Source organism: Canis lupus, chromosome 12, assembly GCF_011100685.1.
Source record: "Canis lupus familiaris isolate Mischka breed German Shepherd chromosome 12, alternate assembly UU_Cfam_GSD_1.0, whole genome shotgun sequence".
Taxonomy (NCBI): Eukaryota; Metazoa; Chordata; class Mammalia; order Carnivora; family Canidae; genus Canis; species Canis lupus.
Genome location: NC_049233.1, coordinates 18,841,859 through 18,854,635, shown reverse-complemented (window position 1 = coordinate 18,854,635; position 12,777 = coordinate 18,841,859). Strand labels below are relative to the sequence as shown.

At 40.2% G+C, this 12,777-nt stretch overlaps 1 protein-coding gene across 1 annotated transcript; it reads right to left on the bottom strand.

Annotated features, from left to right (window-relative positions):
- Positions 1–12,013: 12,013 nt before the first annotated feature.
- Positions 12,014–12,571, bottom strand: LOC111098159 (40S ribosomal protein S27-like). Its single transcript, XM_038553344.1, has one exon. The coding sequence runs from the start codon at positions 12,353–12,355 to the stop codon at positions 12,068–12,070; it is 288 nt and encodes a 95-aa protein (XP_038409272.1). The 5' UTR covers positions 12,356–12,571; the 3' UTR covers positions 12,014–12,067.
- Between the last annotated feature and the right edge of the window lie 206 nt (positions 12,572–12,777).

Sequence of the window (12,777 nt, the reverse complement as noted above, 5' to 3'; positions counted from 1 at the left end):
TCATGCACATTAAATAATACTATGAGCCTTGTCCTTTTTGAAACATTTTTATGTACTTTTTTCCCCTGTCAGGTTACAACTGCAGTTTCCGGAGGAAAACTGAAGAACGAGAAATTAAATAATTTACACAAAGTCACAGAGCTAGTAAGTCACATTCTCTGTGTAAATACCTCTAGTTGATGCCGGTCTTAATCAGCTCAGGCTACAGCAATAAAATAAATTACACGGGTTCTAAGACAATTTCAATGGTGGAAGGAGGGTTCCACACCAATAAGCAATTCAACGGACAACAGCCAAGTGCCCAAGAATTCAATTCTACTTAGTTCTGACACTATCTACCCAGAGATAGTGTCCGATTCTACAGATTATAGGCTCAGTCCTATGAGACTGCTCCCCAAACCTCCACTTCAGACACCAATCATAAGTCCAAGTTGTTACCTGTGCTTCTGACCAAACAGCTACAGAAAGGAGGTTTCCATAGCCTTCTTCATGGGTACAAGTAAGATGGTAGAGCAGCTCACAGAACTCAGAGAAATACTTTACTTACCAGATGAATGGGCACAGTTTTTCAGGCACACCATTTTCCCCACATCTTCACAAGTGCATCAGCCTGGAAGCTCTCCAAACTCAGTCTTTTGAGGTCTATATCAGAGGCTTTGTTATATAGGCTTGATTGATAAAATCACTGGCCACTGGCAATTGATCCAAACTCTAGCCCCTCTCTGGAGGTCAATGGTCAGACTGAAAATTTCCAACATTCTCCTCACCAGATTGGTTCCCTTGACAATCAGACCCCACCCTTTGGTTACCTAGGGGCCTTCCAAAAGTCACCTCATTAACATGACAAAAGACACATTTACTGCTCTTATCACAGGAAATTCCAAGGGTTTTGAGAGCTGTGAACCTGGAACTATAGACAAAGACCACATGTAAATGACAAATGTACATATCTGGTCATTGGAATATCCAGATACATATTTCTTATAAATCACAATACTGAAACCGTAGACAGGGTAGCTTATAAACAACATAAATTTATTTCTCACAGTTCTGGAGGCTGAGAAGTCCAAGATCAAGGCACTGGCAAATTCAGTGTCTGGTGAAAACCAGATTCCTGGTTCATAAATGGCTGTTTTTAAGTTGTAACCTCACAAGCAGAAGGGGACAAGGGAGTTCTCTGGAGTCTCTTTATAAGAACACTAATCCCACTGATGGAGGTTTCACCCTCATGACACTCCCCAAAGGCTCCACTTCCAAATACCATTACACTGGGGATTAGGTTTCAACATAGGAATTTTGAGGGTAGTACAAACCTCCATTCTATAGCAATGCCCCAGTACATTTTGCTTGGTTCAAATAGCATTTTTATGTTTGTTTTAATGTGGATGACTTTAAACTGGGTACAACTCTTCAGGTCAGTCCCACTACTCCTTACATTTCTGCCCACTTCATTAATTTACTTCGCCCACCTAGCTCATAGAGACATTTGAGCTTACAACTTCTGCCAATCAGTCTAATCTCATTCCAATCCTTTCTTGTCCTTTACCTGTGGAGGCCGAGAAAAATTAAGACCATTGCCTTTGTCGACAGGGGCCCAGGACCCATGATTGTGTCCTGCAAAGGATCCTCTGAAAAAGAGGGGGATGTGGGACCCAGGAAATCTAACAAAAATCCCCTACCCCTGGACAAGCAGAGCAGGACTAACTCCATTTTGTGCTATACCCGCCATCTCATGTAAAAGCCCCCACAGACCTGCCTATTGTTTAACGCACTCCTTCACCCTAGTTTAGCTATTAAGCACACCCTTATAAGAAACCAGCACACTTAGGAATACGGGACCTCTGACTTTTAACCAGCCAAGGAATGAAAACCCCTCTTTTGCCCGCCAAACCTGTGCGCCAATTCTAACCAGAATAATAGGCTAGTTCAAATGGTCACTATAAGGTGAATCGTAATTCAATTGGCCACCTGCGTGTGGACCAACATGACTGTGCAACTTTCTGCATATGTTACAATCTCATTGGCCACTGACCCCTATAACACTGCTGTGCTTCTTAGTCTCGGGGTCCAAGCCCCTGCTCTGCTGTATGGAGTATACTTGGACCCAAGCTCGAGCTTGTAAATAAACCCTCATGTGTCGGCTCCTTGGTGGTTTCATGGATTCGCAATCTTGGGCACAACATACCCACCTGCCTATACTTATCCTTCTTAATGTGAAACATTCTTCATAGTCTCATTTCCAGATCAACTAAGATACTCAAATCCAGCTCAAGACCTAGCTTGAAGCATTCCCGGATTGATTTGAGTTAACAATAAACTTTCAAATCCTCTGCATTCCAAGCTCTTGCTAGTTGTGAACCATCCTCTTGGTCAGTTGCCTCATTATGCATACCTTATGTATCCTCCCATCAAAGTCTAAAAGTAGTACAATTGCTTTTTTGATGTGTCCACTTTATTAGGCTATAGCCCCCAGTTCTTCAAATACTAATCTATGAGTTGCTGTGAAGGGAATTCTGCAGATGAATTTGAAGTCCCTAATTAACTGAATTTAAGTAAAGGAAGGTGTCCTGGATCAGTGAGATGAGCCTGAGTTAAATCAGCTCAGAAGCCTTAAAAGAAGAGCAAAAGATTCAGAGAAAGATTGAGAGAAATTCTCCTGTGGTCAACTGCTTTGGCCTGTGCCCAGGAAAGGGAGTTCTAGGCTGCCTTCCTGACTGCTTGCCCTGCAGATTTTTGACTTGCTTAGGCTAACCTTCGTAATTATGTCAGTCCATTCTTTGTTCACACACATAGACGCTTACAAACACACATATGTCCATCTTAGTGATTCTGCTTCTCTGGTTGAACCTGACCAGTTCATGTAGTGAGTGGAAAGAATGATCTCTTCTTTTTGAAACTAGATCATGTAGAACATACATACACATACATCTAAGCTCACTTTTGGGAGCCTCATTAGCAATGAATAAACCTAAGAGATTAAAATAATAACAAAGTATTGTATGTATAGAAAAATATGCAGAATTTTTTTAAATATGCAGGATAAACTGGATAAACAAATGCTGAACAATAGGAAAAAATTATAGGGATGCCTGGGTGGCTCAGCAGTTGAGCGTCTGCCTTCAGCCCAGGGCGTGATCCTGGAGACCCGGGATCAAGTCCCACAGCAGGCTCCCTGAATGGAGCCTGCTTCTCTCTCTCTGCCTATGTCTCTGTGTGTCTCTCATGAATAAATAAATAAAATCTTTAAAAAAAAAAAAAGAAAAGAAAAAAATATAAAAGTAAGCCAGTATAAGTCATGTACCTTGAGGAAAGAAAAAATGTTTTGAAGTCATTGAGTAAGTTTTGAAGGTAGACTGACAGTGATAACAGAGCAAAACAAACGAGAAAAATACTTCTGAAACAATAGCAGGACAAGTAAATAGTGAACTATATGTATATCCACAGATATATCTGAATAGAGTGCCAAATAATTAAAATGCTACAAAACACGTATTTTATTTTATCTGTCTAGGTTCCCAATTTTTTAGTTCGCTCTTCCAAGCTGTCAGAGCGAGAGCAATAATTGATGTTTACTATTTTAATATTAAAGTTTTCTCACTAATGGTATTAGATATAAATGACTTTGATTTGTGATTTTCCCCCAACACTGCGCTTTTAGAATGCATGACATGATTATGTATGAAATGGGAATTGAAAATTCCCTTAATATCCATGAGCATGTATTTATGCAGTCTTTAAAATTTAGAATTATGTAGGTTGCCTAAGCACTAGATTTGAACATTCAAATATAAACGATTACATATATATGGTAATCATCCTGTATATGAAAGAATTGCAAAAAGCAGGGAAAGAAGCAGTTGAGTACAGAAGTTCAAGGTTATAACTTTCTGGACATTCCACTATATACGGAGCATGCACATTTTTAAAAAATATTGTAAAGCTTCTGGTCAGCTATGCAATGACTCAGAATTGGCACACAACATCACTAAAACCAAAGGATATGCTTTTGGTTTGAAAATTGGTTTCTTGTGTCAGTTAAAATTCAGAGACACATTTGCTACTCCATCCCAACCTCATTCTACACCCCCTACACACACACACTATTATGTAAAATTATTTTAATCAAATGAAACTATGTGGATCAAGTTTAACTTTTCACCAAATTATAAATCCTGAATGCAAGATGTTATAGAATGGAAATATTGATATTCCACCAGGGAAAGTAGAAGAAGCTGTTTTTTTATTATTATTTTATGAGAAAGAAAGAACTCCTGCCCCTAAAATATTAAATTTAGTTCAAATTCAATTTAGCAAACATACATGAAGTGCCTACTACTTACCAGGTGCTGAGTTGACAAATGTGAATAAAACACAGTTATATCGCCCTCAAGATGATCACTATGTAATGGAAGCAACAGCTATGAAACAATGTGGTAAGTATAGTAATAGAGTTTTATACAGAACATTATAGAACGAGAAAAGAGTGTTTCCTACGCTTCTGGAAAGGACAGGAGTGTCATGGGTGATTTCCTGAAGTGGTTATTCCTGAGCTTTTCCTTTTTTTTTTGTCTTTTTCCTTTTTTTTTTTTTTAAGATTTATTTATTAATTAGAGAGAGGGAGAGAGGAGGAGCAAAGGGAGAAGAGAGAATCCCAAGCAGACGCCCTGCTGAGGCACAGAGCCCAACCCAGGACTTGATCCCAAAATCTTGAGATCATGACCTGAGCTGAAATCAAGAGCCAGACACTCAACTGACTTGTACTGCCCAGGGACACCCCCCACTGAACTGAGGCTCAAAGGATGAGCAGAAGACAACCAAGCAATGAGGAGGGAGGACAGCCTTGCAAAGGGGGCCTTGTGCATAGACCAAAAAGTAGAGCCAGCATGCTGTGTTTAGGCTACTATAGATAACTCAGGGTTGTTGGAGAGTAAGGAGACAAGAGTGATAAAGAGTAGCACCAATACACTGATTTAAGTCCATATTGAACTATACATATGATGGATAACAAAACCTTTCTTGATTGGATAGATGAACTTGGTATCTCAGAGTGTGGAGAAAGGAAAAAACAGGACCCAAAAAGAAGCTTAAGACATTAAAGACAAACATTGCTCCTTTGTAATTTTGGTTAGGCGGGTCCCAAACAGTTGTAGAGACAGATAAACAAATTCACCACTAACATCAAAAAAATACCATCCACAGATGATTAAGCTTGCCTACAACATAAACAAGAAAACCACAAACACATTTGGGCAAGCTCAAAAATATCAGCAATGCTATGATTAATCAAAATATTATTTTGACGACTATATCCATTCTCATTACCAAAAAACTGCAAAGGTGTGTAATATCTCATATATTCTTAAATTATTATAGTGACACATATATCCCTAGATTCCCTAGTTGTTTTCAAAAGTAAATGAACAAATAAAAACAATAACAATGTGAATAACAAGTAATGCTTTCTTTCAAAAAGATCTGAACTGTTAAATCTGATGTCTACTAGCCTGGGAACGACCAGTGGCAGGAGAATCTATTTCTTATCATCTTAAATTTTAGTAATAGTCTAATGATAGATAGAATCAAATAGACAATGATATGACAATCTTTACAAAAAATTCCACTAGAGATCCACTATGTCTGATAACCAAGAACCTGTGATAATTTTGCTTTCACCTACTTCCTTCTATCTTCCAGGTAGGTGGTTCTGAATAGATACGAGATTATCACAAGGCAAATATGTAATACAGGCAAGCCTTAAAACCTGGTAGTTACGTAGAAGGCCTGGGGAATCACACAGACCTGGATTAAAATCCTTCTTTTGCCATTTATTAGCCCTGTGACCTAAGCAGATGTACTTAACTTCCCTAAGCCTAGCGGACGATTAAGCAGACATATTTCACCCATTTCATAAAGCCCTCAAAAGTCCTGGAAGAATCAAGTCCCAGCACCTCCCCCATCCCCCTACTCCCACCCTCACCCCCCACCCCTCGCCATTGCCACCCAGTGTGACCAAGCAATACTGCATCTTATGGCATCCTTGTTTTGGTTTTGGGGGTTTTTGAGGTTTTTTTCTTTAAGATTTTAGTTATCTATTTGAGAGTCAGAGAGCACAAGTAGGGGATGGGGAGATGGAGGAGCCAACTCCTTGCTGAGCAGAGAGCTGGTGGTGGGTCTCCATCCCAGGACCCCAGGATCATGACCTCAGACGAAGGCAGAGCCACCCAGGCACCCCAATTATTGCATCTTTAAATTGGCTTTCCCATCCCCTGTATCAACCTCTCTTCTGAATTCCAGCACCCCCAGATGAAAACCCCAAACTACCTCCATCCAAACGTTGTCACAGGCTCTTCACTCAAGGGAACCCAGCTAAGACAGTGCCCTGAAGTAGCTGAAGCCTGTGCACCCTAACTACAGGATGAAGTCAAGTTTTTGGTTCCTTACCAAAGCAGATAGGCCTCCAACAAAATAAAGTTCTTCTTCAACAGGCTGGAAGGGAAAGACTCCTTCTGGATTTGATACTTCTTATACCTTTGGGGGCATTTTGTGTCCTCCCAATGTGCCTCCATGTAGCCAGCAACACATGCTCCATTCCCTTTCCATGCAGGCTCCATCCGGAACCCCAGAAGCGCGCAGCCACGCTGACACATACACACACCTGGAGGGACAAGGCAACAGGTGCTCCACTGCAGCTCAGGACCCCTGGAGTCAGGAGCAAGAGGATGGGCACTTCTCTCTTTTCCTCTTCATTAAGCGTACTTGAGATCAATTCTGTAAGACACCTTTTGATTGGCTTTCCCTCTTCCCTGGGTTTGTACCACCTAGTCCCTTCACTCCCTTCCCTTGGGTCGCTTCCCAAGATAAAGGACCCATACCAAGCCCTTTTCTCAGCATCTTTAAGGAGGATCTAGGCTAAGAAAACACCTATGAGTAGATTAGACTACAATAAACACACTCTGGGAGAAGATCCTGACCTCGGACTGTCCCCGATGGTTGGCCTGCTACATAACTAGATGGAGCTCTAAAATGGCCAGACCCATCAAGTGTGACAATTATTTTAAAATATATAATAAAGGACACCTGGCTGGCTCAGTGGTTAAGTGTCTGCCTTCAGCTCAGGGGGTGATCCTGTGGTCCCAGAGAGAGTTCGGCATTGGGCTCCCCGCAAGGAGCCTGCTTATCTCTCTGCCTCTCTCTGTGTCTCTCATGAATAAATAAATAAAATCTTTAAATATATATATATTATAAAATGCCACATATGGCAAAAATAACATTTAACACTCCAAGTACAGCATTGGTGCCATACTCACACTATTTCGTTTTAAAATCCAGTTATGTGCAGCCTGGGTGGCTCAGCAGTTTAGTGCCTGCCTTCAGCCCAGGGCGTGATCCTGAAGACCCCGGATCAAGTCCTGTGTCAGGCTCCCTGCGTGGAGCCTGCTTCTCCCTCTGCCTGTGTCTCTGCCTCTCTCTCACTCTCTCTCTCTCTCTGTATCTCTCATGAATAAATAAATAAAATCTTTAAAAAATAAAATAAAATCCAGTTACATAAGCCAGATTTATCCTAAAGGCCTCCAGCAATCTGTTGACCAAAGTGAAAAGTCTCAGCATAAGTGGTATTAGTTTGGATGACCCCTAGCCTAAGTGAAGTGTCATCGTTTCCAACTACTATCAAACAAATCCCTACCCAGGGATCTGTGTTTAAATGAAATAAACAAGATACATAACTGAAAAAAAGTAATGGCAATATGATTCTATAGATATTATAGTTTTGTACAGTTATAATGAATATCAAAATCGTATAAAGACTAATGAAATCTTTAATCAAATAAGTTAGACAACAGAGTGAAATAGTAATGTTGAAATTTAAATACAGAAAAAGTACAAAAAAAGAGGATATGGTTTAGCAGGTAGTGGATTGTTTTTGTTTTGGTTTTTTTTAAGATTTTATGTATTTATTCATGAGAGATACACAGAGAGAGGCACAGACACAGGCAGAGAGACAAGCAGGTTCCTCACTGGGAGCCCAATGCGGGACTTGATCCCGGCACCAGGATCACACCCTGAGCCAAAGGCAGACGCTCAACCCCTGAGCCATCCAGGCGTCCCAGCAGGTAGTGGGTTTTCTATGTTACTTCTGAACCACTAATTGAAGGCCCCTTGGAAAAAGTAGTCTGTGTTTATTTATAAACCATAACCAACAGGAATTGAATTCATTTACACTCCTTAGGACAAAGATCTGTGGTCCTGAGGGAGAAAACTAGAAGGGGAAGGTGCTAATAAGAAACAAACAGCTGGGGAGCTCTTGAGGGATGCAGTCAGTTAAGTGACCAACTCTTGGTTTGGGCTCAGATTGTGTTCTCAAGGTGGTGAGTTCAAGCCCCATATTCGGCTTCTGGCTCAGCATGGAGTCGGCATGAGATTCTTTCTCCCTTTCCCTCTGCCCCTCCCATTTGTGTTTTCTCTCTCTCAAATAAATAAATAATCTTTAAAAAATAAAGTGGGTGCCTAGGTGGCTCAGTTGGTTAGGCATCCAAATTCCAGCGTCAGCTTAGGTCATGATCTCAGGGTCCAGGGATCCAACCCACATCGGGCTCCCTACTCAGAGGGAATCTGCCTCTCCATTTCCACCACTTGTGCTCTCTCATGTGTGTTCACTCTTTCTCTCTCACTCTCTCAAATAAGTAAATTAAATCTGAAAAGAAAAGAAAAGAAAAGAAAAGAAAGAAAGGAAAGGAAAGGAAAGGAAAGGAAAGGAAAGGAAAGGAAAGGAAAGGAAAGGAAAGGAAAGGAAAGGAAAGGAAAAGAAAAGAAAAGAAAAAAGAAAAGAAAAGAGGGTGGGAGTGAATGGGTGACGGGCACTGGGGGTTATTCTGTATGTTAGTAAATTGAACACCAATAAAAAATAAATTAAAAAAAAAAAGAAAGAAAAGAAAAGAAAGAAAAGAAGAAAAGAAAAGAAAGAAAAGAAAAGAAAAGAAGAAAAGAAAGAAAAGAAAAGAAAAGAAAAAAGAAAGAAAAGAAAAGAAAGAAAGAAAGAAAAGAAAAGAAAGAAAAGAAAAGAAAAGAAAAGAAAGAAAGAAAAGAAAAGAAAAGAAAAGAAAAAGAAAAGGGACGCCTGGGTGGCTCAGCAGTTAAGCATCTGCCTTCAGCTCAGGGTGTGATCCCAGAGTCCTGGGAACAAGTCCCACATCGGGCTCCTTGCATGGAGCCTGCTTCTCCCTCTGCCTCTCTCTCTGTGTCTCTCATGAATAAATAAATAAATAAAGTCTTAAAAAAAAAAAAAGAAAAGAAAAGAAACAGACAAAAAGGTGAAAAATGTTAGGAGTTCTGCCCACCAAGATAGAAATGCCACAATTTGGGGCCAATACAGCTGCACTGCTAATACACTACTTGATTCAACTATTGCTGAGTGGCATAACTCCTAGAACACATCTCCTTTCATGTGAGTGCAGTTTTTATTGGGAGGGATTGGAGTAGGGGGTTTGCTAACTAATATTGATTTGAATTATGTAATTTGCCAAGCATCGTGCTGATTTATACTCCCTAATCATCTAACCATTCAGAATATTGCTATAAATATTACAAACCCATTTCACAGATCAGAAAGCTAAACCTTAGGTCTTAAGCAACCTTCACCAAGACCAAACAATTAGTTAAAGGTAGAACCAGACAGGCCTGTCTAACTTCAGAGTTACTATTCTTTTTTACTACACAAGGTTGCTCATCTTTCTTTTTGTTTGCATCAGGGCAAAATTATTGCCAAAATTCTCAATTGCATCATAATTTTCATCCATGGTGAAGTAAAGTGTTTTCACTACAAGAATGCCAGAAGTGGGGGTGCCTGGGTGGCTCAGCGGTTGGGCGTCTGCCTTTGGCTCAGGGCATGATTCCAGGAGCCCTGGGATTGAGTCCCACATCGGGCTCCCCGCAGGGAGCCTGTTTCTCCCTCTGCCTGTGTATCTCCCTCTCTCTCTGTGTCTCTCATGAATAAATAAATAAAATTGTTTTTTTTTAAAGAGTACATTAAAAAAAAGAAAAGAAAAAGCAAACACAAAAAGAAAGGCACCATTTCCAGACAGACACTGAGCAGAGAATTAAATTTAAGCTCAAAGTCTTCAGTGATTCTTTCTAACTGTAAGACCACTCTCCAGAGAATGATCTGGAGGGCTCCAAATCTCTTTGGAGACAGCTCTGCATCTTCCTGCTCAGCTTCTTCCTTTCTAAAAATGTCTCAGCTTGTCTTTGAAATATTTGTGACATTAAAATGCAATTCTGTCTTTCCTCTTTCCTTTTCTCTGAACAGTAGCCTGTAATTACTCCCTCTACCACCACCCAGAAACCCCTAGAATGTCTGCATGTATAATGTATCATGCATGTACTCAACAGAATATGTTTTTGCTGTATAGAGAAAGCCTTGAAAATGTGACAAAGTCTTCAAGTTTCTATAACAGAATTTTAAGCACAGAGTCTTTTTTTTCTGCATTTAATATTGACCCCAGGCATCTTCTGTGGCTTTAAAGTCTACAAAATTATTATTCAATTTACATTCTTAGGGTTACATGAATGCCAGCTCCTCTCGGGCATTGTGGTTGGCTTGTCCCAGGATACTTGAGTTGCCTTATCCCCATTCCTGTTGCAAACTTAGTCAAGACTTTTAAAGTTCATGATTTTTATTAACCTTTTGGATGTTATGTGTCCCAGAGTACCTCATCCCTGCTCTGGAGTTCTAGAGTGTACCGAGTCACCTGCACCATCGACAGAAGCAACTTAGCTTAGGATGTTATGCCACTTGGAAAAACTCCAGATAGAGGAGAATTTATCACAATAATAATAATACAGTATGAAGTTATTTGCAAAGAAATATATTACCAGATAAATACCCAGCATGGATATCAGGGTGGATTAGTCCTGCATGCCATTTAAAGAAAGAAAACTACTTTGTAATAGGAAAATTATTTTTATATCTCTGATCTCACCTGCCGCATTTCCCTTCCATTCTGCTGATAATTTCATACACTTTTATGAAGACCAATTCCAGACTCCATTATTGTTCCAAGCTCTGACATTCTCATAGAAAATGAAAAACTGCCATAACCTTCCCTCCTGCTCATAAAGTCCAAGAAAAGGTGGATCAGACCAGAGAATCTTCTGACTTAGGGTAAATTTTTTATTCTTTTACATAAATCCCCCAGGCACGAATAAGGAAGAAGTATTTCAAACCCAATTCCAAATATTTCACTTGGAATCGCTCCCTGAGAAGAATGGAGCAGCTGCCAATTAGCATATCTGTAGATCTCCTGAACAAACTCAGTAATATTTTCATTAATAAGTTGACTGAACAGAGTCACAGCTGTCACCTGGGTACATACCCCAACAGAAGAATAAAAAATAAAGAGGGAAAGAAGGCCAAATGATTATTATTTCTTAAAATACCTTTGTAAGGCATGGAATCACAGAGCTCAAAGAGCTCATAAAGTCCAACTGGTCTACCTTAGCTCTCTCCTTTTACAGGTGAGGAAACTAAGGCCCAAGGAGGATAAGAGATTTGTACAAGGTCATGTGGCTATATAGTGACAGAGCCAGCAGTCGTGCTCAAGTATCTTGACCACTGATCTAGGGTTCTCCTCACCTGGCTAAAAGTAATATCTATATGCTATTTCATTATTTTCATAGTTTATAGATTTAACAGAGTGAATTGCTTTTTCTCAAGAGCTTATTCTTTCAAATATCCACTGAAACAACTATGATGTCACCAACGTATAAATGTTGTGGTCCTGTTTCCTTTTCTTCTTTTTTATCTAAAATGTATTTACTGGGGGACGCCTGGGTGGCTCCGTGGTTGAGCGTCTGCCTTTGGCTCAGGTCGTGATCCCGGGGTCCTGGGATCAAGTTCCCCATCGGGCTCCCCGCAGGGAGCCTGCTTCTCCTTCTGCCTATGTCTCTGCCTTTCTGTGTGTCTCTCATGAATAAGTAAACAAAAATACTTTGAAAAATAAATAAATAAATAAATAAATAAATAAATAAATAAATAAATAAAAAAAATGTGTTTATTGGGATAGTTTCCCACTCATCTTGGTACAGGGGGCTTTGGGTGCTGCTTCTGTGTGAAGGAGAGTCCTTCTCTAAGCCTTGCATTTCCTTCTGTAGGCTGGCAGAGGATGGTGGAGCAGCCAACACACAAAACCACTCCTTGTGCATGGCTACTGAGAGTGGTGATCTTATAGCATTGTGAGAATTTCACATCCATGAAGTAGGAATTGGTGTTCTGCACTAGGCGCTTCTTCTTGTGTTTCCTCTTCTCCTTTTCTGGAGGGGTGGGAGGTGGGGGGAACTCTGTGAAAGAGAAGGATCCCATTTTCCTGATAAGGAAATGCTGATGTCACAATCATAAGGCTTAGTCTGTACTCTCTCCCAAATTTGCACCTTAAGGAAATGAAATGACATATTGGACCATAACAGCACTAGTTTTCATTGCTTCATGTTGCTCTCTGATTATCGCATGGAAGCAGCATGTTTCCTCTTTTATCATGTCTTCATTTTTGTGCATAATCCTTGACCTGTAACAGGCATTCTTTTCCTATTAAAATAAATTGAATTCTTATATAAGACTTCCTTTCTGAGCAACAAAAAATAAAGACTCATATTCAAGAATGTCTGAATGTCCCTCGAATGTAAGAACATCAGAAGAGATAGGAAGGGGCAGACACAGTGCCATGAAAGTCTTCGGAGTAGCCATGAGAGTTCAGCAACCTCTTCATCAAGCCTCAGATAGCCCAA